Source organism: Pleurodeles waltl, chromosome 5, assembly GCF_031143425.1.
Source record: "Pleurodeles waltl isolate 20211129_DDA chromosome 5, aPleWal1.hap1.20221129, whole genome shotgun sequence".
Lineage (NCBI taxonomy): Eukaryota > Metazoa > Chordata > Amphibia > Caudata > Salamandridae > Pleurodeles > Pleurodeles waltl.
In genome coordinates, this window is record NC_090444.1 from 108,825,352 (window position 1) to 108,853,180 (window position 27,829).

The window sequence follows — 27,829 nt, forward strand, 5'->3', positions numbered from 1 at the left end:
CTCTTTGTTACCTCCTCTTGTTGATACCTCCACCCTGTCGATACCAAAAAAGGAAAGAGTATCAGAATTTTTGGCATGGTCTTGTTCCCAATGTCTCGCCACTGGATAGTTGTGATCACAATTTCTAATCTCTCTCAAATGCTCCAGGATGCGCTTCTTGACAGGAAAAATGGTACTTCCAATATATCGTAAGCCACATAGGCATTTTAAAACATATACACAGAAATCACTATTGCATTTGATTTCCTTGTTAATCTGTCTCTTCTGTCCATTTGGCATTGAATATGTTCTCACATTGACACTGTTCTTGCAGGCTTTGCAATTACCACACTAAAGAAAACCCTTTTGTTCAGTCAGCCAACTGTCCTGTTTGGGAGCCTTCTTCATGTCACTATGAACCAGAAAGTCTCTCACTGATCTTGCTTTGCGATAAGTAATCAAAGGAGAAGGCAAGACCTTACCACCAATCACACTGTCCGATTTCACCACATGCCAATGTTTTGAGATCATCCTTCTGATCTCTTGTAATTCGGCATTGTAAGAGGTATGGAGTCTCACCTTCCCCTCATCTATAGAAATTCTAGATTTCTTTACAAAGAGATCCTTTCTAGGGACACTTCTTGTTCTATCTCTAGCCGCCATGAGGACTCAATGGGAATATTCTCTCACTTGGAATCTATGTAGCATATTCTTTCTCATATGCATTCACATCACTACAATTACACCTGGCCCTCTATAATCCTCCGTAGGGGATGCTGAACTTCAAATTGGTCGGATGATGACTTTGTGCATGCAGGAGACTGTTACCTGCGGTCTCTTTACGATGAAGGCTAGTGCACACCTTGTCTCCCTGAATCTCCACATGCACATCAAGAAAGTCAATTGCACTATTGTGAAACTGGTGAGTAAAAGCTAGATTTATCTCATTACACGAAATTAATAAAAAAAAATCAAGCAAAAGACTAGCAGAACCATTCTAGATGACAAACATTTCATTAATGTACCTTGTCCAAAGGGCTATATGCCTCGTCCAATGCTCGTTCTCATCTGTCCAAACATGTTGTTGCTCCCACCAGCCCATAAAAATGCCAGTGAAACTTGGAGCAAAGCAGCTTCCTATGGCCGTCCCGGTCACCTGTTTATACCATTTGTCACTGTAGGGAATGGCCTCCATGGGCTAAAATGGGGAGACTTTATTTTAATTAATAAAGCCCCTCTACGTGTCAGATACCTCAAGTTTGGTATCAAATTAATTTATTTATTTAATTATAATATTCCCACAACTTACAATTGTTAGATTTAAAATAACTAGTTCTGGTAAAGAGTTTTGAACTCTACCTGAAAAGTTGCCACCTTCAGCTCTGTAGTGCCCTTCTCTGATTGGCCAGCCTCTGGCAGCCTGGCCATGCTGCCTTGATGAGGTGTGAAGTGGCCTGGGCTGAACACAAAGGAATGTACCTGGGGGTTGGAGAACTGGGGCAGCAGATGGGGAGGCAGAAAGAGGGGAGGGCTGCGAAACTGGTCTTCAAAGGCAGGGAAGGATCTTTGGAGCAATCCAGCACCTCCCCCACATCCTGCAACCCCAGGCAATTAGGTGCCATCTTGATTAGATTAGGAGAGGGTAGAAGAGAGGTGTGTTTAGGATTTGTAGCCACACCAGTGGGTGGGCTCAGCCAGATGTAACCTCCAAAAATCAGATTCAGCCATTATGGATTTTTGAAGAATGTTGCTCCCTGGGATTCATTTTTGCCACACTTCCCAGGAAGTGGTCATCACAGGGGGAAGGACCCTGCATGTGATTGGAGAACCAGGAAACCCCTGTTTTTCACCCAGAGGCAAGAGTAAATATTGCAGAGCTGCACCCACACCTCAGTTCCCTACCAGGTCCCTACCAGATCCCTACAAGGAACAAGGCAATGAAGAACTTCTGGAACCTTGGAGCAAGTTGTGGACACTTCAAGGACCCAAAAAGGACCTCTGGAAGAAGATCCAGAAGTCTGTAGATGTTTGGAGCAACTTCATAAGTTTAAGAGGTGCATTGTGGAAGTTGTAGTCCCAGACCACAGGGGGCAAAACAGAGCCTTTGAACCCTTTGCTGGTGCTGTGGACCACTTTCCTGAATCAAGAAACACTCATGGGTGGCCTGAACTCTGGACTTTGTCCCTTTCCAGTGTGACCTTTCTTAACCCTTTGAGTGCTAGTTGCTTCTATTCTCTACAAAACATTCATTCTTTAACAATTCATATCTCTGGTTCCCCTTATCCGATTGTAATCATTTTGGTGTCATTTTAACAATAAACATATACATTGGTGTTGGATTTTTATTGTGTTTTGTATTATACTTATTTACTGTTTTGTGATTTTTAAATGCTTTACACACTTGTCTCCTAAGTTAAGCCTTGTCGCTCATTGCCAAGCTAATAAGGGTTGAGCTGGCTTTAATTTATTGAGACCTAACTGGACCTAAGTGGAGGTTAGTGGCCTATTGCCAAGTGTAGGTACTTACCTGCCCTTACCAATAATCCACTTTCCAACATGTGTGTACTGTGTATGTACGTGTGTGTATGTGGCTGAGTGTGCATGTCGGTGTGAGGTTACATGTGTGTTTCACTCTTGCCACCCGTTCCCTATTTGTATGTTGTGTGTGTGTAGGTACTTGACATTTTCCAAAAGAGACAGGTAAGTGTGTGTACTTATGGTTGCTGTTGTCGCTTGTTCAGAAGTCGGGTGAGCAGGAGCAGTGGGAAGACGTGTAGTTCTGGTTTCATGGCACCTCCAGACAGGTATGGTTTCCTGAAGGTGAGTGTCTCCATTTCTACTGTTGGTTTCCGCCAGGATTTCTCTGGTGGTGCGACCACAGTGGAAACCATGGCAGTGTGCAGCCTCGTAATATGTCCAATGGGAACGGGGTCTCCGCCGGCCTGCAGGTGGCTACCGTCGACCGTGGCGGCCTGACCGCAGTGGCGGTGCTGGTGGTGGTTTGGCTATGTTCTGTTGTGAATACCGCCATGGTCATAATTTGGCGGTCTTCTCCGCCAGCCTGTTGGTGGTAGGACGGCCAACATGGTGGTCCTGGGTCCACCAAGCTCGTAATGTCCCCTAATATGTTGTAAAATAACCAACAGTTTTAAGAACTTCAAAAGAGAGTGGGTGTATGTGTTTATCTGTGTGTGCATGTAAAAATCCTGGGTGAAGTACAACAGCACCCTCACAGCACCCGACTGACAGCACCTGTACCCAACTATTTACTAGAGTATACATTTATTAGTGAGGTGTAACAACCCAAACACAGTCTGAACCTAGGCCCCTGTGGCGTACAGATAATTGACGTGCAGATCTTTTAGATACTATTCATTGAAAAAAAGGGCATTAAGTTGCAGAGCTTTAAGGTAGAAACATTTAAGGTGAAGACATCAAGGAACAGTTAATTGGTGTTCATTCACTCCATCTCCAATCATCAATGGTGTTGTCTCTAATCTTACTTCACAATCATGATCGCCCCTGCTAATCAGCATGTTAATATGTCTGAAATCAGATATTTCTGTTGTGAAGCTACCAGCCCTTGATGTACACTCTTTGGAGAAACATCCCTTTACAAAGCCCTTTCAGGTACTGTAGCAAGTGAAGTGTAGGCACTTGATTAATATATACTTGTGGTACTGAGTTATTTAAGGTAGATAAAGCTTTGAGGTACACGTCATTGCCTTACATGCTCTTGGAGTACAGTTCATAAAGAAATCGTATAAGGCCATTAATGCACAGTCATTTGAGGCACAGGCTGTTGCTGCACAGGTGCTTGAGGTACACATAATTGAGGTATATATTCTAGAGTTACAGGTAAACATAGACAGTCCATTTACAATATTATAGATACAAGTCAGCTACTCACAGTGTGCCACAGCACATCTCATGCAGCATCAATCAGAGCCAGAAGTAGCACTGGCTCATGTTAACTGCCTGACCAGCTTTAACCCTTCCTCAACTCTCAAAAGTGTCTATCCAAATACACAGAAATGGTCCATCCATCCATCCATCTATCCACCCATCCATCCTTCCATCGATCCATCCATCCCCATACACACATCCACCCACAATGCACATGCTCATAGTCTCTACCAATCCACACAGAAACATATTAAACCAAATGATAATGCATTCAAGTATACAACCCTCCCAACACACTCCAACCATATAAACACAGTTGTAGAGACAAATGAAACGTTGCTCCATTCAGCAAGGTATGGTCGTAGTAATACATGTATTTATATACCCACAGATAGAGCTACTCACTTAGTGCTCCATACACTTACCCACTCATCTATTTACTTACACTAACAGACATTCAGCACTATACAAATAATAAATACAATGAAATGTTCACTCACTCTCTTAATCACTAACTCATTCAAATACTCACCCAGCCCCATGTACCAAACCATCCATGTACTCACACATCCATCTACTGAACAATTCACTTACCAATCCAAACAATCATTAACTCTCACTCATCTTCCCACTCATCCATTCACCTCCGCCCATTCAACAATACTCACCCATCCATCTGCATATTTAGTTGTTCAGTAAACCACACATACACATTCATACAGAGCTCTATGCACAAATACAATCAGCAATCACAACTCTTCACTTTAATCTGTGATATTCAAAACATCTAAGGTGGCTCTCAGAACTGAGCATAACACACTCAAGGGGGTGGCAATCCAAAGAACTGCCAACTAGAACTGCAGATTGCTGTTACACGGAAGCACAGACTGTTGAGCTCTTCTGATTATTTATCTTATTATTCACAGGTTCAATTTTTCCAGCCCCAGTTCTCTCTTCACACTGCTATATACTGATAAACTCCTCCCACTTGTCCGGGAGCTGGATATTTCCGTTTTCATTCTGTGTCATTAATTCATCTTGGTAATTGATGTCCTGCCCTCCTCCCTTTAATGCCTGGTCTCTTTTAACCCACAAAGTGCCCAAGCATCTCTCAAGCATCAGCAATCAAATCCTAAATGAATATTGTACAACACCTACTTACTACTAAGGGCATGGTTTGGAGTGCAATGGAGTACCATGTCCAACAGGGCCAGTTTTAGCGCTGGTGACACCTGGGCAACAGTTTTTTTGGTGCCCCCTCCCCACCCATGACGTTCTCCTCGGATTCCCTCACTACCACCCAGCAAAAGTGCCCTTCACCTCTCCATAGCCTCTTTCACACATACATTTCATTTGTTTTTAAGCGCTGATAAAGGCTGACTTCACCAATCCACTCAGCTGTCCACATAAAATACAGATCTGTTCTTTGCAGCAGGCATCTTAACCCTCTGTGAGGAGATAACTTTTTTTATTTTTTAAAAGAGAATTCTGCTTTAGGATTTTCTTTTTTATTGTGTGGTGTGGCTCCATCATGTTGTTGTGACAGTAGGTCCTGCCAGTGTAAGAGATGTCCACTTGGGCAGCGGACATCTCTAAATTTGGAGTGTGGTTACTCTGTCAAGGTGACGCAGGAAAATACTGACAGTCCTTAGGCACTGAGTTGGAGTGCGGTTAGAGTGTAATGATCATAGCCACTGGTGTCATCTGGCTTTAGTTTACTGTTCAGATGAAACCTGAGCTTCAAATACACCCCGTTAGCAATTGACACTAAGAAAAACAAAGTCGAGCAGTCCAAGGCTTACTCAGGAAAGTAGTGTGACGCTAGAGAGTCAGAACTAAGTAAAACAACTCACCGTGAATATTAAATCATTGTCCAGCCAAGTATTTCTCTGCAGAATGAACAATGTACATAAAATGTCAATGCTATGATATACAATAGGTAGGTAATCGCTTTCCCTGTGTGGAGGCAGTGTATGTTGAATTAACATCTGCAGTGAGTGCAAATTCAAACAAATGCCTTGCAAGAAATGAGAATGATAGCCTCTATTTCAGTTGCCATTCACCCTTTCTTAAAACGTTGATGGTTGCCTGAAGCTTGACTTGTTCAAAAACAGTTGTTCTCATGAGTGAGGTACTTTTGCACTGTACCTGAGGTCTCTTTAATCTTCAGTTTGTACAAGCTGAGCCTGCTGCTGTCGATGATAGGTGGGTACAGTTGCCCAGTGAACAAAATCGTGCTGACTTAACCCTTGTCCAACCAACATTCTTGTTGCCTCTGGGGCACATGATTCCACTGAAAGGGGATAAAGCAACACAGCCACTGGAGCAAGGTGAAGGCATTCCTCAAATGGATTCAAGTACAGTCAGGTGAATCTCTGATGTGGGGGATCTCCATCAAAACCCCACCAAACAAAGAGAAGTGATCAATGCAGATCTTTGTGTGGGACCCAATGAACACTGAAGTCACTGCCATTCATAGTGATTGATTGTTGCTTTTCTGTTATTGTTCCAAAAGGCTCTTCCTCATGCAAGGTCAGCCATCTCCAGCCAATCAGGTCCCCCCCTCAAAGCAGATCGAAGGTAGCACTTCTCTTGGCAGGTTCCTCTTCCGAACCTGCAAAGGGGAGTTGTCAGTCAATAGGTCCAGGTTTGGTATATAACAAAGTTTCTCAGTCGCTACTGGTGTGGGACCCATGATTTTATTGTAGAGAATTCTAGGCATACTGGGAGCTTCTGCCACATACCTATATTAACATTGCAGACAGGGCTTTTTTATGACAAAGGTCCAGTCCTGGGAGCAGTTTCAGCAGGTTTTCCCTTACCCTATTCATCCCACACTTGTCCAGCCATAGGTCTTGACTTCAGGTGCTAGCAAGAAAGGGACATTCAAGACAAGGACACAAACGAGGGAGAAGCTGTCACACATTACTACCTGTTAACGTGTGGGGGGTAGCACCTCCAAGATACAATAAAATAGGAAAGGGCAGAGGTTTTCCCTGCATTTCAAGTAGGACCATTTGTCTCAAACCCTCAACACACTAGAACCTGGTGATCTACCAACCCTCAGCAGTGCATTAGGAGGTGCCTCATAATCTACCACTGCTGTTTGTAAGGCTCCTGACAATCCTCCATCATATGTACACTTCCATACTGATAATATCATGTATTCCTGTATGCCATCGGTGAACCACCAAACACACTATTCACACTTGATGAACGCACACATGTAACATCCATGTTCCTCAAGGACACAATTGCAAGGGACTAGTAAACTGCTTTAAACAGGAGAGACCATTAGGTAATCTTTCTGTATTGCCACGGTTAAAAAGATGTGTCTCTTTCTGCTTACACTACTATTAGTTGTCGAACGGCTGGTGAGCTAACAGTAGTTTCATTCATAAAAATAAGGGTCCACATGGTGTGCCTTCCAAACCATAGAGACCTGCCCCAGGTCACATGACATGTTACGGGGGAGGTATCAGAGCACACACATTTTTGCTGTGTGTGCTGAGGTAAAAATAAAAAATTAACATACAATCCCTAAGATGAACTTTAAATTAGAGGTCCATGTACCTCCAAATGCATGTATCTACAACCGCATACACACATTCCCTCAACCACCCATTATCTACTCATACACCCATTCACTCCTCTACACATTTCTATGTATACACCTATTTACTCATCCACCCATTCACCCATGTACATGTATAAACATTCACTTATTCATATGCTCACCCACCTATCGTTCCATATATGTTTTCACTCATTCAGCCATGCACCTAACTCAGCACACAACCACTCATTTACTCACCCCGTCATTCACTTACTCACTCACAATAATCTACACATGCTATCGTTCGCTCACATACTCACTCACCTATCAACACATGAACCCACTCATTCACCCACTTAGCTTCCATCACACATACACTAATTTAAACATTCTCATAAATCATCTCTTCATGGATATACTCATCCACTTATCTTCCCTGTCATCTGGATACATATACAATCATTATTCATCCAGATACTCATCTATTTACTCATTAACACAAGCACACATCTACCCATCTAGCTACCTATGCATATCCATTCACTCACTCACCTATTTACACATATGAAAATGCACTCGCTCACTGACTCTGACACACACACATTCAGTCGTCTACCTATCTATGCATACACATATCTACTCTCCAAGTTACACACCTAATTATTCATGCATCCACTCACTTACCAATGTGTTTACCTGTTAACTCACCCTCTAACTTACCTATGAATATAATTATTTATTCACCCTCTCACCTTTCAATGAATACACTCACTAAGTTACTCACTCATCCACTCAAAACACCATTCATTCATTTGTTCATCCACTCACCTATCCACGCATACCCCTTTCTTGTGCAATGCTCCTGCCCTGATTGTACTTCAAAAGGTAGCCTGGGGACTTTACCCATCCCTTCCTGACTTTAGAAGAAGCATACCCTGTCACTGGCAAATGCAGCTCACAGCTAAACCTGCCTTCCCTTTGTTTCACTAGCCAGGCTGGAGCCAAACCTCTGGGAAAGGGAAGAATTGACTAGAACCAGCTTTAAAGTTAGACAAAGGGATATCTCACATGCACAGGCTGTCACTGGGCATAAATATGGCATGCCCAGAACCTGATATCAGAACAGTCTTGGACCTGTGAAAACTCAGAAGAAGGACTGCCTTCCTGTCTGACGCCTGAAGGAAAACTGGACCTGCATGCCTTGAACCTAGGATCCCAGAACTGACTCAGAGGGTCCGTTGACTGACCTCCTGTGTGAAGGTGTTGTACAAAGCATTCTAGAGGCCTTTCCTGCTTCCTAGTTGGCCACACCCAGCTGGACCTGACCTGGTCCCCTCTGCTGGTTTCTATGTGAATTAATCCTGAACCTCAAGCACTGTCCACAAGATCCTGGATGATTGGCTGGAGTCAAACTGTATTTGTGCCTGCTTAACTGAAGGTTTCACTAGATCTGATGCAGAGCAATGGAGAACGTTGTAGACCTGTACAGCTCCATACCAAGGCCTTACCAGAACCAATGCAGAGGGATGCAAAACCCTGCAAAGCCATGCATCTCCAACTGGAAACCTCACTGGATCAAACACAGATGCGACGCATAGTTACCCCGAGCTCCAGCTCGCCAAAGGCTTCATGAGTTCCAGTGCTAAACTAAGCAAAGTCCAGCTCTCGGTTGAAATCCTCACTGGATTCCATACAGAACCACGTAGAGCAAGGTGGAGCCTTCCATAGTAGCACCACATAGTCCTCGCATCAAAGTCAGATGGCAAAATGTCAGTGCACTGAACCTGGTCCTGTATCTGGCACACACTTCATCGCACCCAGCCTAAACTCATGACTTTGTCCCGATCCAGGACGACTAGACATCTGCAGTTGGTGCTTTGTGCTTTTTGGCACTATTTTTACCTGAAACTTTCAAAACCCATAACTCCAGTTCTACTACTTTTGGTGGTTTTGGTGTTGTTTTATTTATTAAAATATACTCAATTTCTTTATTTAGGTTGGGATTTGTCTCTAGTGTCACTTTATTACTGTTTGAGTGCTGCCTAGATACTTTATACATTGCCTCTAAATTAAGCCTGACTGCCTTTGTGCCAGGTGACCAGAGGAATTAGCACAGGTTCATTAGTGACTTCTGTCGTTCACCCTGGCAAAGACTGTGATTGTTACTTGAAGTTTGCCTTCACTTGCTTCAGTAAATAATCCAGTTTCTTACAGTGACCTTAGAACCAATTGGAACTCACCGGGCTGTCAATAGCACTTGACATTTATACCAATTGGAGGATATTTGCTGTACAATCGCTAATAGCATAATAAAAATACATTGCCAATTATATGGTCAACTAATTCACATTTTATTGGATATAGAACCTCGCTGATGTGAGAGATATTTGGGTTTTATAGCCCCTTGAGCAATGATTTTACATTTTCTTTCGTCTAACCCTCCATTTTCCTGAGGTATAAGCATGTTGATTTGGTCCAGGAAAATGTTTGCGGGGCTTTGTTCAACAAATTGAAGTGAGGCTCTTCATAAACATGTTCACATTTTTTTTAAAAAGTCCTGCAGGGAAAGAAAAGCATGCCTAGTGTAGCATCTGGTACTTTTGGTTTTATTAGCCATGATCAGTAATACATAAGGCACCTTCTCTATAAAATCTATAGCTAAATTAGGCCTTGGTGAAACTGAAATTATGCCAGCATCATTTTTACAATTATGGGAATTGTGTGCTACCCTTCCTACGCGAAATTCTCCGACTTTTGCCATTATGGCACTTCACATAAAAATAAATAATAATATTTGTGGGAAAAATCTACAGTAAAAGCACAGGAACAACAACGCGAGTGGATGCTCTTCTCAGTGCTTTTATCCAATGTGTCATTGTATCAAACGTAGATGTAAGGACCGATTTCACGCTAAAATATATTTCTAAAAAATGACGTATTTGCATTTCACATGATTATGTGTGATTTTGCATAATTTTGCCATGATTTTGAGTGATTACAGAAATTTCAGAGAACCCTAAAATAAATGTTGCAGCATGAGCACAGACCAGGAAAAAGCGTGGGTGATTGGAGATTAATGGCTTCTCTGCCCCTCGACATTCTGAAGGGTATAGCTGTGTCCTCATACATTCCAGAGCTGTTCATATTTCAGATGTGCCAAGTTGCCCACAAAACCAGCATGTGAGGATGTGTCGTGGTCTTGAAGGGGGCGGGGCTTTTGCTGTGAATGTCCCAAGAAGGTCTTCTGCCCTCTTCCCCTGCCCCATAGACCTCCTCCTTCCACCAAAAAAACCCAGAACAAAACGTTTTGGAGGCTGCTGGTAATGTAATTGGGGGTTTTTACATCCCTTAATGGACATCGCCTGATTGCAGCCTCAAAAGATGAGCTGGAAATCCACTCTCTGCATTCGCTTCCAGCTTGCCTCGCCTGCCACCGTGTATTTTCGCCTCCTTACCGGGTGACTGTGTGAAGGGAGCCACAATCGTGTGACACACGGTGGCACCATGTGAGTAGGCAGGTCTGATATTTTCTCATAATCGTTATGCAAAATGTTGAATATAGTTGACCACTTATAGAGATCAGAGAAAATCTTATCAGTAAGCCTTTGTTATAATTTCTAAAAACTGTTGGCCAGAAATGAAGTACATTGGGGCATCTTGTCTTAACATAGTAAATCCAGTAACTATAATAAAAAAAAAAAAAACATTGCAAGCCACCAGATTCACCCGTGGTTTCCCAACATTAATATTATAAATTCTTCAATCTAGTGACGCAAACGAGCAAATCTGTTCTCTTTTTCATGAAAATGATGATCAGATGTGATTTTTTAAATCATATTATGAAATATATCACACCATGGCTAACAGGTACTGGCTTTAAGAGGCACTACACGCCATCATGGTATTAAGCATCCTTTGGCTTCTTAAACAGATCGATGTGCCAATCCCTAAAGGTGTCCGCTCTGCAGTTCAAAGATCTATGTCCAAGAGTTTGCCTGGAGGAGGGTCCGCTATGTAAGTACACCCACTCATATCCAAGTTCATTAAGACTTTTACCAGATGTTTCACAAGCCAGTGGTATACCTCAAAGGGTCACAGTAGTACAACAAATTTTCTATATAGGGCAAAATGATCAATCTTATTTTCAAAGTTCATTACTGTGTATAGTGTAATGACCGATCTATAGATTCATCACCGGGCTCGAGTTGTCAGCTGAACGACGAGGCTGAATGCCACAGTATCTGAAGTATTGGACTCACACAAATCGAAATTCAATCAGTGTATCTGATATTTATCATTTATAAGCTCCAGCGCCTGTTAGAGTTATGACAGATTCACACCAAATCCTGTCTTCAAAGTAAAACAAAGGGACTGTCAAAAGGCATTATAGATCGGCCTTGATGCCGCTGTGCTTGAACAGCAGCCGGGGGATTTCTTCAGACTGATGTGCGAGCATTTGCATTATACAGTAGTTTCAAAGAAGAAAGACAGTGAGAAAACCCCGCATCAAATGACCCAAGAAGCAATGGTCAGGAGGTCAGGGATGAGACGGCCATTTTGTACGTCCTTGGACTGTGGAATGACAAAGATCAGATTATAGCTTCCCTATAACTCAGTTTTCCCAGCACCCTTTTTCAATGCCTTCCCTTTTTATTCTCTTCCTGATTTTCTTCCCTTTTCTTTTCACCAGCCAAATAATTTCAACATTCCTTTTTTCCTTTCTTGTCCTGTCCACTCCAGACAGCGTGCTCTTTTAAGTTATGGGTAATTTTATGAGTGTACTAAAAACATTTTATCTGAAACAAATAGACCAAAATGCTCTTAAAGGAAAGTGATTAAGACGCGCTAAATTGTAACTGATAAAAAAAAAAATCCTTAAATTGAACTAGATTCTCCATTGAATAGTTTAAACATTACAAAAGTGCCTAAGAAAGGAAAGTAATGTTTTGCTATTTCAGCTATAAATATCTCTTTGGCTGCGTAGGAACGTTTGTATAAAATTGCATGGCAGCAGAGCATATACTGTATAGGAAAAGCAAAATGGCAGCTTTTGAGCTGCACAGGAACTTTCACATGAAAGCACATTTCATCTAAGCATACTTATGAATAGCAATAAGGCAGTTATTGATCTGTGCAGTACCTTTTGCACACAATCACATTGCAGCTGTGAATAGGGAGAGCAGCAATATGGCTGCTGTTGGGCATTCAGATAGGTTTGTGCACTCGCACAATACAGCTAAGCACAGCCATCAAGGAAGACAGAGGGCACAAAGATAGAACACAAAAGAGAAGTGGTCCATGACACCAGCAGGTAAGCATACTAGGCATGTAGCAGTACCAGCCACGGTGGAAAGCAGAAAATAACAGCTAAATAAGGATGGGGACGAAGTTCTATTTTAAGAAAATGATGCCTCTCTCACAGATTACTTGTTCTTTTTAAAAAAAAAAAATGTTTCTGAAGAGTGAGCCAGTACATTTAGGGACTCATTACGAGTTGGGCGGTCAAACTGTCGGACCGCAAAACCCGCAGGGTGAGGCTGCTCTCATACCGGTGGCCTCACCCACCATCGTATTACGATGTTTCCACTGGGCTGCGGAAATAGTGCCATGGCACAGCACTGCACAACAGCACCCTCGGAATGTGCAGTGTCTGCAGAGCAGACAGTGCACATTCCAAGGGTGCTGGCAGCGGGGCTCCAGCACTGCCCATGCCTATGGCCACATGTGGCCCCCAGCACTGACTTTCTGCCAGCCTTTCCATTACTGGCGAAAGTGGACTTGTGGGAACCTCCATGGTGGACCACGAGCTTGACCACAGCCACCCCAGTTTAAAGGCGTAATCTTGCACATAGGAGTGTTGAAAGACTGGAATTGCACCTGAATTTCATGATTGAAAAATGAATTTGCGGTATTTAGATGCTATTTAAGCTTCATCATAAAAATATACCGTGACAAAAGTAATATGAATAATCATGGTGCATTATGGTCTCTGAAGGACACTGGTCCGTATAAAAGTCACGTGCTAGCCTGAATCTAAAAGGAAGTGCTCATTATGTGTTGTGAACCGACCTACCTGTGATCAAGGCTGTGTTAAGGAAGCCGAAACGCGTCAGGAGAAACTATGCTGCCTATCGATATGGGACAATAAAGAACGTGGTATGTTTCAAACAGTCAGGCTTCGGCATTTCTTTTTGTCTACATGTTACTACGGGATCTCCGTCCCCGTCAAGCAGAAGCCGCCCTGTAGGGTCGGGGGCTCCCAGGATGGAGAACTTTTGGACTGATTTATTAATTTGAGGAGCATGACCCGCTCTCCTAAGCGCAAGTTAAGGGATTTAACCCGGAATATTAAAGCACAAAGGAGAGCAAGGGAGAGAGAGGAGGATGGAAACTCCTTTCTAAGACTGCTGATTCTGCACGTTTTTCCAAAGACACTGAAAAGCAGCAAGTAAGAGTAGTGCGGTTTACATAAAATACGAAGTTTAAAGGCGTAATCTTGCACGTAGGAGTGTTGAAAGACTGGAATTGCACCTGAATTTTATGATTGAAAAATGAATTTGCGGTATTTAGATGCTATTTAAGCTTCATCATAAAAATATACCGTGACAAAAGTAATATGAATAATCATGGTGCATTATGGTCTCTGAAGGACACTGGTCCGTATAAAAGTCACGTGCTAGCCTGAATCTAAAAGAAAGTGCTCATTATGTGTTGTGAACCGACCTACCTGTGATCAAGGCTGTGTTAAGGAAGCCGAAACGCGTCAGGAGAAACTATGCTGCCTATTGATATGGGACAATAAAGAACGTGGTATGTTTCAAACAGTCAGGCTTCGGCATTTCTTTTTGTCTACATATATATATATATATATATATATATAAATATATATGTATATATATATATACATATATATATATACATATATATATATATGAGAAATGTAAAATGGCAATGAATGTCATTCTAGATAAATATGAGAATCAAATAGAAGAACGTAAAAAGAGCACGTTTCTAAGAGATGAGAAAGACTATCAAAGGGGTCGCATTTTAACTTTTGCTAAAAGATTTGACATTTTGAAACAACAATTACACACAGGGCAGATTGATCTTGAGCACATTAGAGTCACAGAAAACAGCGGATCAGACACAGACTTAAGTGAAGGGGAAGGAACGATTACCACTTGTAGAAAAATGACTTTTTTAGATGAAATGAAACTAGTGTACCTAGACCAAGCAACACCAAGAAACAAGGGAAGAGGCAGAGGCCGGGGTTGGGAAAAAACAAAGGAAGTAAGAGATATAGGAAAACAAGAAGGGGGGGCAGAAAAAGGAAAGGATTACATGCTACGCAGCAGGAAGTGACAATAAAGAATGACATGGAACCTACTGAGACAGATAAATTGATTGTAAATCTATCAAATTACCAACTAACCAAGGCAGAACAAAGTGTTTTACAGAAAGGCCTCAGTTTCTGCCCTGAAAGACATTTTGACTATGTACAAACTAAAATTGATGTATATAAATTCATATGAAAGTTGAAACTGGCAAAGTACTTGGCAAAAGTATAATGCAACAAACCGATAAGAGAGGCTCAAGCAAGTTGTGATTTAAATCTGATAATAGAACAAAAATCTGACCTAAAAACAATGTACGACTTAATTTATGGTTTAGAAGATGATCAAATGACAGAGACACAAATATTGTCAACATTAGGGACAGATATTGAACAACAGGAACTCACAAAATTCAAACCTAAATCAAAGTTCTGCCCTATTATCATGCCAGTTAATAAGATTGATGTATTTCATGATTTGTTTATCACTGATTTAGAGAAGATACTATTTCAAACTAACAAAAGTGGTAAGGAGAATTTACCTAAAGATCAACGAGATGCACTCAAGAACTTGATGGAAAATCAAACTATAGAGATCAAACCAGCGGATAAAGGAGGCAACATTGTTATCTGGGAAGAAAAATATTATCTTGCTGAAGCCTATAAACAATTGAGTGTAGAATCAAATTATTGTAAGTTGAACAAAAATCTGATTAATGATCTGGTGCAGGACTTTAAACATAGCCTGGAAAAATGGCATTCAGATGGTCTGATTAATATAGATGAAGTAAGATTTATGACAAATGAGAATCCAATCATGCCTACCTTATACTTTCTGCCAAAGATTCATAAAACCTTAAAGAAACCTCCAGGAAGACCAATCATCTCCAGTTGTGGATCGTTATGTGAAAATGTATCTCACTATGTGGGTTATTTCCTGGCACCCATGGTTAAAGGATTAAATTCATATATCAAAGATTCAGGAGATTTTCTTAGATTATTGGAGGATATGGCATGGCAGATGGACTATATATTGATTACTATAAATGTGGTTTCTCTCTACACATCAATCTCACATGAAGTAATCATGAAGGCAGTTAAATATCTTTTACAGCAGAGAAATATTAAATTATTAAAACAATAAGAAATGCTGCTAGAGATGACGGAATTGTGTTTGAGAAACAATGTGTTTATATTCAATCATCAGATTTATATACAAGTCTGTGGTACTGCCATGGGAGTTTCATTTTCTCCAAGCTATGTGAATTTAACCATGGATTGGTGGGAAAAACAAAAAAACATGTAGCTTGGGGAGAAGAAAATGAAGGCTATATGGTAAGTAATGGTATGGATACGATATATAGACGATTTATTCTTAATTTGGAATGGCACAGAGACGCTCTTCAAGGAGTTCTTCACTAAATTGAATACAAATGATATAGGACTCCAGTTTACATACAGAGTGAGCAAAATCTCTATTTAGTTCTTGGATGTGATGGTATACATAGAAAATGACACACTACAAACGACATTGCATCGAAAATCTACAGCGACTAACAGTGTCTTACATGGATCAAGCTTCCATCCAAAATCGCTCATGAGACGTATTCCTTATGGTGAATTTATTAGAGTTAAGAGAAATTTCTCAAAGAAGGAAGACATGGACATAAAATTCAGAGATATGGAACAAAGATTTTTAACACGAGGATACAAGCCTAGAGATGTTAAACAAGGCGAAAAAAAGCAAGATTGATAACACGAGCACAGACTCTGGTTAACAAGACGGAACAAAAATTAGAGGATGGAGATGAAAAGATAAGACTAATTTTGAGTTACAGCAAATGACAAATATTGAATATTCTAAATAAACATTGGCATTTAATTAAGAAAGATCTGGATATTGCACCACGAGTTGGAATACGACCTTATGTAACTTACATTGAAGGACACACTGGTGAAGAGTCAATTTGAATCTCCAATAGCATCTAATTCGCTAACAGATTCTAACAAAGGTTTTTTTCTGTTGCAACAGATGTAAGGCATGTCAGATTGGCTGCAACAGAAAAAAGGTTGTAGACTTTCAGGGGAGAGAAATCCCCATTGAAGACAGGATAACATGTGAGACTACATTTGTAATGTATGTAATAGAGTGTCTTTGTGGGTTAAAGTATGTAAGGAGTACCATCTGTCCATTAAAGAAATGAATACTTGAACATATCAGGGCAGTACAAAATGATGATACTAACTATGCATGACTAAACAGTTGAAAAGTCATAAGGGAGCCAATTGTTTGCATATGAAATATTTTGGGGTAGCAACTATTAAAAAACAAAAAAGAGGGGCAGACAGGGTGTTAGAAATGGGGTCTTTGGTTGGCAGTCAGGTTACCTCCTGTCCAAGCAAGGACCCTCACTCTAGTCAGGGTAAAAGAGAATCACCCTCAGCTAACCTCTGCTTACCCTCTTGGTAGCTTGGCACGAGCAGTAGGCTTAACGTCAGAGTGCTAGGTGTAAAGTATTTGTACCAACACACACAGTAACTTAATGAAAACACTACAAAATGACACAAAACAGGTTTAGAAAATTAGGGAATATTTATCTAAACAAAACAAGACCAAAACGACAAAACTCCACAATACATAAGTCAAGTTATCAATTAAAAAGCAAAAAGAGTCTTCATGTAAATTTAAACATCACTAACACTGTTAGCGTGAAAATGTACCTTGGGTGCGTCAAAAATAACCCCACACGGGCAAGTGTGCGTCAAAAAGAGCTTGCGAAGTGTCGATTTCATTCATGAGCGAGACCTTGAATCGTTTCTCCTTTCGTCGGGTCGGGGTGCGTCATTTCTTTTCTCCGCAGGGGAGCGATGCATCGATCCGGTCAGCACTCTCGGGTCCGGGCAGGCCTTGCATTGTTTTTACATGCCCAGGGGTAACTGCGTCAGAAATCCAGCCGCACGATGATCCGAAAACCACGCAGCGCGGGTTGCGATCTCACCAGCCTCCGTCAGCGACACTGCGCGTTGTTTCTCCAGCTCCGTGCATCAATTTTTCAGTTGCGTTGTAGGCGAGTGTCAATTTTCAGCCCCGAAGCCGGTGGCATGTTGATTTTTCAGCCGCAGATCAGAGTTGCGTCGATCTTTTCCCACACGGCGTTCTGTGCGTGGATTTCTTCCTCTTAGGCTTCCAGCCTCTCCTTTCAGGGTCCCTGGAACTGGATGGGCACCACTTGGCACGGTAGGAGTCTCTCCAGAGACTCCAGGTGCTGGCAGAGAGAAATCTTTGCTGTCCCTGAAACTTCAAACAACAGGAGGCAAGCTCTAAATGAAGACCTAGGAGATCTTCACAAGATGGAAGGCACACACAGTCCAGTCTTTGCCCTCTTACTCTGGCAGAAGCAGCAACTGCATGATAGCTCCACAAAGCAAAGTGACAGGCAGGGCAGCTCTTCTTCCTCAGCTCTTCAGCTCTTCTCCAGGCAGAGGTTCCTCTTGGTTTCCAGAAGTGTTCTTAAGTCTGTTGTTTTGGGTGCCCTTGATATACCCATTTTCTCCTTTGAAGTAGGCCTACTTCAAAGAAAAGTCTCTCTTAATTGTGAAATCCTGACTTGCCCAGGCCAGGCCCCAGACACTCACCAATGGGTTGGAGACTGTATTGTGAGAGGGCAGGCACAGCTCTTTCATCTGTAAGTGACCACTTCTCCCCTCCCTCCTAGCACAAATGGCTTATCAGGATATGCAGGCTACACCACAGCTCCCTTTGTGTCACTGTCTAGTGAGAGGTGCAACCAGCCTAACTGTCAAACTGACCCAGACAGGGAATCCACAAACAGGCAGAGTCACAGAAATGGTTTAAGCAAGAACATGCTTACTTTCTAAAAGTGGCATTTTCAAACACACAATCTTAAAATCAATTTTACTAAAAGATGTATTTTGAAATTGTGAGCTCAGAGACCCCAAACTCCACATGTCCATCTGCTCCCAAAGGGAATCAACACTTCAATCAGGTTTAAAGGTAGCCCCCATGTTAACCTATGAGAGGGACAGGCCTTGCAACAGTGAAAAACGAATTTAGCAATATGTCACTGTCAGGACATATAAAACACATTACTCTATGTCCTACCTTAACCATACACTGCACCCTGCCCTTGGGGTACATAGGGCCTACCTTAGGGGTGACTTACATGTAAGAAAAGGGAAGGTTTAAGGCTGGCAAGTGGGTACACTTGCCAAGTTGAATTTACAGTTAAAAACTACATACACAGACACTGCAGTGGCAGGTCTGAGACATGATTACAGAGCTACTTCTGTAGGTGGCACAACCAGTGCTGCAGGCCCACTAGTAGCATTTAATGTACAGGCCCTGGGCACCTCTAGTGCACTGTACTAGGGACTTACTAATAAATCAAATATGCCAATCATGAATAAGCCAATTACATACACATTTAGTAAAGGAACACTTGCACTTTAGCACTGGTTAGCAGTGGTAAAGTGCCCAGAGTAACAAAAACAGCAAAATCAAAGTCCAGCACACATCAACAACCTGGGAAACTGAGGCAAAAAGTTAAGGGAGACGACGCCAAGGATGAAAAGTCTAACACAGGGTTAAACAACTCAGGCGTTTAGAATCAAGGTACATCATTAGATTAAAAACTAAGATCCCTTATGGGATCGATGGCGATGAGGAACTGTACTGTCATTTATGGACACAGGTATAGGATTGGACAGATAAGGTGCATACACAGAATGACTCTTCCTGTAATATTTATGTGGAGGGATGAGATTACATCAGGAGTAACTGATAGATATGTTGGCATTGATAAATAGAGGGGGGCACTAGATCTGCCACTATGAGCATGAGACTGATTAACTACTTAAGTTAGGACTGGCAAGTAATAGCCCTGGAAAGAGGGAAAAAATAGCTATTTTTTCACAGGTTGAAGTATATGCAAAATGTACAAAATATGGTAATTGATGGCTATAGTAGAGAGGAGATGTATGTTAAGTCTGTTTTTTTCTTTGTTCACATCATGTTTGTGTGGGAGTATGTAAATTATTCACTAGGTTGGTGTTGTTATAATTTTTTTTTAAAGTGCAGGACTACATATCCCATAATGCCACATAAAGGAATGAGGGGAGAAAGTATAAATTACAAAGAATGGATCACTTGTTTACTGTGATCAAGACCTTGTTGGTTGAAACGCGTTGGTGTTGGGCTAATTGATTCACTTCACCAATAAATAAGAATTCCCAAGTATCCTGTGAGTGCCGCGTATGACTATTGGTCAATTTGTTGGTGAATTAATATAGGGAACTGGTCTTTCCCAGACGCGAGCTCCGACGTGCCGAGTGTGCCGAGAGGGGACCATTTGGTATATAGGAGATAGAGATAAAAAAACATAGAAATTCACTTGAAAAATTAAGGTTACAGAGACTATAACTCGTGCCCCCACCATGCACAGTTTTCTCATCAATAATTTTACTGCAAATAATACACAACTCTAATAATACATAACTATAACTGCTTAATTTCAATGGGTTTGTTTGTTGTATGAGGAACGCCACCCCCCAGGGCCTGATCCTGCTACCTCCCAAGGTGACCACCCTTGGGAGGTAGCTGTTTGGTTTTGCTTGGCAGCAAGAGCTGTGACAGTTCCCGCCAAGCAAAAGCAAACATAATTCTGCTCCCAGCAAGCAGGAGCATTAAAATTGCTACCCCTTGCTGGGAGCAGAGTTTTCATCTCTTTCCCTGCCCACTGTTATGCAGGCAGGGAGAGAGATGAGAAGATTGCTCCCACTCGCAGGGACCTGCATTTTTACCAGCTCCCTGCATGTAGTAGCAGTGCCGGCTGCTGCAGGAGTCGGGCATCCGACTTGTACTGCGGGGCCTTGAGGCTGCCCCCGTGATCCCCTAATCATTTGAGATTTGTGCTCATGGCCAAGCCAAAGCAAGTGTGTTTTCTTTACACTGCCACAGTGAAGAGTTAACTTGCTTTTTTCTAGTGCAATATCTCATGTAGTGTCTGTAACGAGTGCGTTTTTTTTTGTCTTCTGCTGCTGAGACTAGAGATTGTGTTCTAAACTTTTAAAGAAGTCCCTCCTGTTTGGCCCGCTCCATTTACATTAGTGATATGCAATGTCGTTGTCCCCCATTTTTCCTGGAAGAGGGAGAGCTTACTAAAAGGACAGCCCTGAGGGTGTTTCCCGCCAATTTTGGAGAAGCGTTTTTTGATGCATAGGAATATGATCACATCTCCACCAAACAAGGAAGCACTTCATGAGTGTTGTGGGGTAGCCCGCAGAGCCTGGCTGCAGGCCAGGCCCTTCGGCCGTGTGCGGTGTGGCCTTGGGTGATTATAAGGGGGTGGCCACAGGGCCTAGCAGCAGGCCAAAGGATGTACGTAGCAGTGGTTGGGTTAACGTAAAGTAATTAAAATTACTTTACATTTTAAAAAACATAGAAATCCAATGAAAAAACAAAGGTCACATGGAATTCATAGTTAGGAAATAGAATTAAAAAAACATAGACATGAACTTAAAAAACCAAAGGTTACAAGGACATTATAGTAAGGCTCACATTTCAGACATACAAAACAATGGAAATTCAGCTGTTATAGTTATAACAAGACACTGTAACTCGTGCCCTAAGGTAACTATAACTCGCGCCCTCACCATGCTCTGCTAATTACCGCAGATATTACATCACTCATGACATTTTCTATGACATTTTTATAATATCACTGTAACATTTGCAGTAAAAGTATTGATGAGAAAACGCTGTATGGCTGGGTAGGTGAGTTATAGTTACCTTAGGGCACAAAATATAGTTTCTTGAGATAACTCTGAATTTCTATGGTTTTGTATGTTTGAAATGTGAGTCTAACTATAATGTCCCTGTAAGTGAATTTCTATATTTTTTATTCTATTTCCTAACTATAACATTCCTGTAAACTTTGATTTTCTCAGTGAATATATATATATATATTCACTAAAAAAAACAAAGGTTATAGGGATGTTATAGTTAGGAAATAGAATTAAAAAACCTTGGAAATTCACTGAAAAAACTAAGGTTACAGGGACGTTATAGTTAGGAAATAGAATTAAAAAAACCTTAGAAATTCACTGAAAAAAACAAAAGTTACATGGACGTTATAGTTAGGTTCTGAATTAACTCATACAAAACAGTAGAAATTTAGCAGTTATAGGTACCTCAGCTAACTATAACTGGTGCTCCCGTAATGCACTGCTCATGACCTCAGATATTACATCACTCATGGCATGGTCAGTGACATCACTGATGACATCACTGATGGCATCTCATATGACATCACTGACCTTCGACCTTCACACTGAACTATGGGGATTTTCTAATTTTTTTTTTTTTTTAGCCCTTTGTGGGCTTGGTAGTTAAAAAAAAAACATAAAAAAGGGACCACAGGTGGAGCCCCTAAGGGCTCTCCCACGGCCCCTACTTTTTTTTTTCATTTAAAAAAAAATAATGTAATTTTATAATAAAGCCCTTTATGGGCTATGTGGGACAGTGATGGAGGCCCTCAAGGGCTCCCCCCACGGTCCCTACCTTTTTTTTTTTTTTAAACAATGCCCTTACGGACTACCTGACACTGCAGGGGAAGCCTTAAGGCTTCTCCTGCAGTGCTTATGCTTCAGCAAGCACAGAGCTGCTTTGACAGCAGCCCCCTGCTTGCTGAAGCATTTCATCCTAATCCCCTGAACGTGTGAGGAGGACAGAGATGAAATTTTGGATTTTAACAGTGGGAGCTGCTCTAAAGGTCCAGCTGTCAAAAGCCAAAGTGTTTGCTGTGACTTGGCTGCAGCGCTGCAGCCAAGCCACAACAAACATCTATGTCCCGGGGGTGGGCACCCCGGGACATAGCAGGAGCCGGCCCTGGAGGGGTGGTAGTCCACAGGGCCATCAGAGGCACCTCGAGGGGGGCCGCGTCACCCCCCCTTCAACTAGATCTTACCCCCAGGGAGTGATGGTCCCCGGGTCATGGGGGTCTATTAGGGCCCCCCTTTATTTTTTAAAGCATTTGCCCCAGGGGGTGGTGGTCCCTGGGGTGCGGGGGTCCACGCGGCCCCTGCTCCAACTACACTTTTGCCCCGGGGGGTAGTGGTCCCCCTGGCAGGGGGCGGGCCATGGGTCTCCCGCTATGATTACAAGATCACCCCGGGAAGGTGGTGGTCCCCAGGGCAGCGAGGGGCCCTGATCCCCCACATTTATTACAAGATCACCCTGGGGAGGTGGTGGCACCCGGGGCAGCAGGGGTGGGGACACAGGGCCTCCCTGGGTAAGTGGGGGTCCACAGGCCCCCCCCCCACTTTAATTACAATTTAGCCCCGGGAGGTGGTGGTATCCGGGGCAGTGGGAGGGGGCCAGGTGGCCCCCTCCCACATATTGCAATAAAGTTCTGGGGAGGTGGCGGCCCCCCGGGGCAGCGGGAAGGGGACAGGAGCCCCCCCACTGCTTTTTTTTTTTAAAAAGCCCTCGGGGGATTAGACAAATGAAGCGCGGGAGCCCGCACATAGTTTTTTAAATTTTATTTTACAACTGGATTCATGGATCCACCGTGTCACCGCTCATAAAATCAACAAAAAATGCTTTTTAGCCCTGAGAGGGGTGTGCCTTTTGGACCCGAGCACCTGAGCTAAGGGGGTCAGCGTGTTCGTACCCTGGCCCTTTTTGTTTGTTTTTTACTTTTTTGGGGGACTCAGCTTCAGCTGAGTCCCAAAATAGCTGACAACACTTCAACAGCTTCGGTTGTTGAAGTGTTAACAGCCAATCAGATCTCAGCACGAGATCATTAGGGGTCGCAAATCCTTTGCGCCCCTAGATATCCAAATTTGTTTTCCCCTTAAGTTCTCAAAAACTACTGAACAGAATTACACCAAAACAAAGAAAAGCATTCTTTCTGGTCCAGAACCTACCTTCCTGCTAAACTTGGTGTAATTTTGTCCAGTAGTTTTTGCGCTATCGCTGTTACAAATTGCTATGGAAAAATGAATGGGGAAAATGTGTTTTGGGACCCCCCCTTTTTTCTTGGCCCCTTCCTCCCCCCCGGTACGGATCACCCTGAAACTTTTCAGGCAGCAGCTGATGGAACTGGCAATTCCTTTTGGAACGTTTTGTGAAGATTCGTCAAGAGGTGCCAAAGATATAGGCAAGTAAAAAAACACTTTTTGTATAGAAACGTAATCCTACCTATAACTACCTAGTGGCGATCACCACTAGGTTCACTAGGTTTTATATATATATATATATATATATATATATATATATATATATACTAAACCAGTAGCTCCAAACTGGCACCCAAACAGGGCATGGCGTGTCGTAAGGGGAGTACCAGCAGCCACAGGAGTATGCATCAAAGAGAGTTACTCCTGTGTGTGCTGGTATTATATATATATATATATATATATATATATATATATATATATATATATATATATATATATATATATATTTACATACATATATTTACATACATATATATGTATATATAATAATACACACACACACACATATATATATTTATTAAAATAAAAATAAACAACGGTTAAAGTAGCATTATATTAAGGTGAATATGTCAGTGATAACATTAATGTTTTGAACTGAAAAAACACAGAAATTCACCAGGTATATTTAGCAGCGATAACTATAACTTGCGCCCCCACCCTGCACTGCTTAGTAGCACACATATTACTTTACTCGTGACGTGTTCTATGACATAATTTATTATATCACTGATGACATTTCAAATGACATAATTGATGAAATCACTATAACACTACCTTAACCTTTGACTTTTCGAGTGAATTTCTAGGTCTTTTTTAATGGATAGTATTATTGCATTATGATAAGTAAATCCAACCACCAACTGCTCACGGCCTTTGGCTGCAGGGCCTGGCCAACCCCTTACATTTATCCAACCCCGTGCTGCGCAGAGCCGAAGGCACAGTGGGGTGTTGGCCACAGGGCCTGGCCTTTAAGTAGCAATGGGCTAATTCTTTTGTGGGTGTGTGTTTGCAGTAGCATGTCCTTCCATATACCCTTTCTTAAATTTCCTTAATCTGCCATTTAGGAGTAAGTATTCCCCATTTTTCAACAAATCCCCATCGCCCCTTCCACCTTTAGTTTTTTCTGAGAAATATATATATATTATATATTATCTTTTAACATTTATATATATATACATATAAATATATATATGTGTTAACAAGATTTGCATAACTAAATTAAATAATGTATTTCCTTTTTTACAGTTAGCAAAAAATGTAATAAAAAATAAGCAAACCTTTATATAAAAAAGATAAATAATCTGTTACGTAATGCATAATTGTAACAAAATTTCCTACATAATAAATAAAAATAAAAATGTTAGTGAGTGTGGGCTTTTTTAAATTAGTGTTTAAAAAGTATTATTTATAAATTAAATTAACATATGTAAACTGTGTAATTATTTAATACATGTTTAATTTGCTGAGTTATTGTGCTGTATCTGTTTATGTTATTAGTTCCGCATTAAAGACAAAAATAATATAAATAATTTACATGTATATTTTACAATGAACTATTTTAAATCATTTTTTAAAGACTAATGCACTTTAAACATTGGCCTTATCTTAGTTCCACAAACTTGTGCAAAGTTACTATTAATAAATTTAAATTCAGAGATTCTGTCATAAGAGGCTCCACTTACTGATTTGAAGAGGTGCAGATATGTACAGTTACTCCTGGAAATATTACATTAGACAACTCTTCAAAATTAGGTAAAGCTGACATCATATATAATTTATCTATGCAACAACGAGTTATAAAACACATGGGATGACACATACATGTCTCAGAACGTTTCATGGTTAGCCACTTAACAATACCTGCCATTCTTAAAGCTCTACCTGGCCCTCAATGAAATGTGGGAGAAGGGCACGTGTAAATTCGTAAAAACTGCTTTAAGCTGCTCTTCTAATAAGCCTTTACCAGCGCCAAGACACCCTATACAAAAACAAATCAATTCAAATCTTCTATACATAAATAAAAAATCTCCATACTTTGTGGGACTTCCACACTCAATGGTGACCTTTCGAAATGCAAAACATGCAAGGCCCCTGCCTTAAGAACCAGTTCAAGTTTTTTTGTATTCTGACTGCAGTTTTTATGTTTTTCCGGGTTCAACTCACACTTGCGCCTAGAGAAATATGCGAGGAATGAACCCCTCGAACATAACATGAACCAGAAGGAGTTCAAGAAGGTTTCTTTCAGCAAAGCTTTTATTCAGGGAACGTTTAACCTAAATTACAAAACTGCACTATTGATGTCATCATTTCCTCTTCTTTTTGCAAATTTTTCAACATAAGAGTTTAATTACTCCTAATTTCGCAACATGTTGCTATGTGAATGAGATACTCCTTGAAGAGGTTTACTGATCTCTGAAGTGAGTAGTAGCTGTGATGATAAATAAAACATCAAAGCATTATCTTGAGGGTGTGTGAAATCGCATTTTCTTCCTCAGATAACTTCTTAGAAATCACATAAACCTTTGGAAAATTAACTTGCAGGGGTCTTAGGTGAAAAGTAAGTGCAAGGGTATACCTTTCAATGTAAAGTAAAGTAAGATGCAATCAGGAGACTGGATTAGGTGGAAATTGACTCGTGAAAGAGTTTCCCATGGTTACCTCACACTAACATTATAGATTCTTCAAATGGATAATGCAGAGGAACAAAACCCTTCTAATGTGCGCATACTGATTCCGAACACATATCAAACATGTCGCGACACGGCTACCAGCTTTTGTTTTTTAGATGCACTCCTGTTGTGCCCTAATCATCCTCGTAGTCTTGCGAAATTTCACGCCTGGGAAACTCGTGAAATATTTCAAAATTCATTACCATGAAATTAGTGAATTTTGCTGATGATAATCTTTCACTCTGGCCTAATTATCATGCAATTTATGACAAGCCACTACCTTAGCTTGGTCCTTTTCTGTGTCTGCAGAAGAAAAGGTTCTCTCAGGTAAACTTGTGTCTGGCTAATCAGTTACAAGCATTGATCTGCCCACAAGCGACTTACTCTGCATAGGCAATTGGACACTATGGACCAGATGTATCAAGCTCCCAGTTTGCATTTCTTAAATAGCAAATTTAAGAAATGCAAAATGAAATGTATGAAATTTGCTATTCGGTAATAGCGATTTCTTAAAATTCGCGATCGTCTTACCGAATCGCAATTAGAGAATGGGACTCCATTCATCCACATGGGCCTGCTGGGAATTCGCAAATTAGGTAATGCAAACCCCAGGGTGCTGGGGGCCTAAGGCCCCCTCTGGTGCAGCCCAAAAAAATATTTGCGGACATGTAAGGCACACACATGCCGACGGGCATGTGTGCGCTACATGTCATTTTTTAAAATGCATTTATAATACATTTTTTAAAATTGCACATGCTTACCACCAAATTGGATTTGGTGGTAATTGCATTTCCTAAATGCCTAATTCGCATTTAGGAAATGCTTGATACATGTGCTTTGGAAATCGCAAATAGGAATTCCTTATTTGCGATTTCCTATTTAGATAATCACAATTTGAGATTCTCTAAATGGGGTCGCAATTTTAAGGAATCGCTATTTTTGCGATTCCTTAAAATTGCACAGCGAATGCCTCTCATACATTTGGAAAGGCATTGTTGCATTCACAAAGGGCCGAATTTTGAGATTCGCACCGTTTGCAAATGCAAAATTGCTTGATACATATGGGCCTAAATCACAGATCAAAGTTACATTAATGAGCACATACGTTACTTTAAAGCACAAACGATATTTAGAATGCAAAACATTGTAAATGTGTGACTCATGAGAACCCTTCTTAGCATTCATAAGATGAAGTTTCACCTGCCTGAGAAGGAACCAACCCAGTGTGGATCAGAGGGGGTGCAATACTCACTTGGAGAGGGCAAGACCATGCTTTGTCAGCTCTTCGTTCAGATCAGAAAGTAAAATGCCGGCTTCCACCGTCACCTGCTTCACCTTTTTATCCAC

The 27,829-nt window shown here is 41.3% G+C and overlaps 1 protein-coding gene across 1 annotated transcript in view; it reads right to left on the reverse strand.

The window, feature by feature from the left end:
* LOC138295433 (L-gulonolactone oxidase-like) overlaps positions 1 to 27,829 on the reverse strand; it is a 605,777-nt gene that overhangs the window by 450,992 nt on the left and 126,956 nt on the right. Inside the window, exon 4 of the mRNA XM_069233730.1 lies at positions 27,735 to 27,829. Within this exon, the coding sequence (XP_069089831.1) occupies positions 27,735 to 27,829 (95 nt within the window). The remainder of the gene's footprint in view (positions 1 to 27,734) is intronic.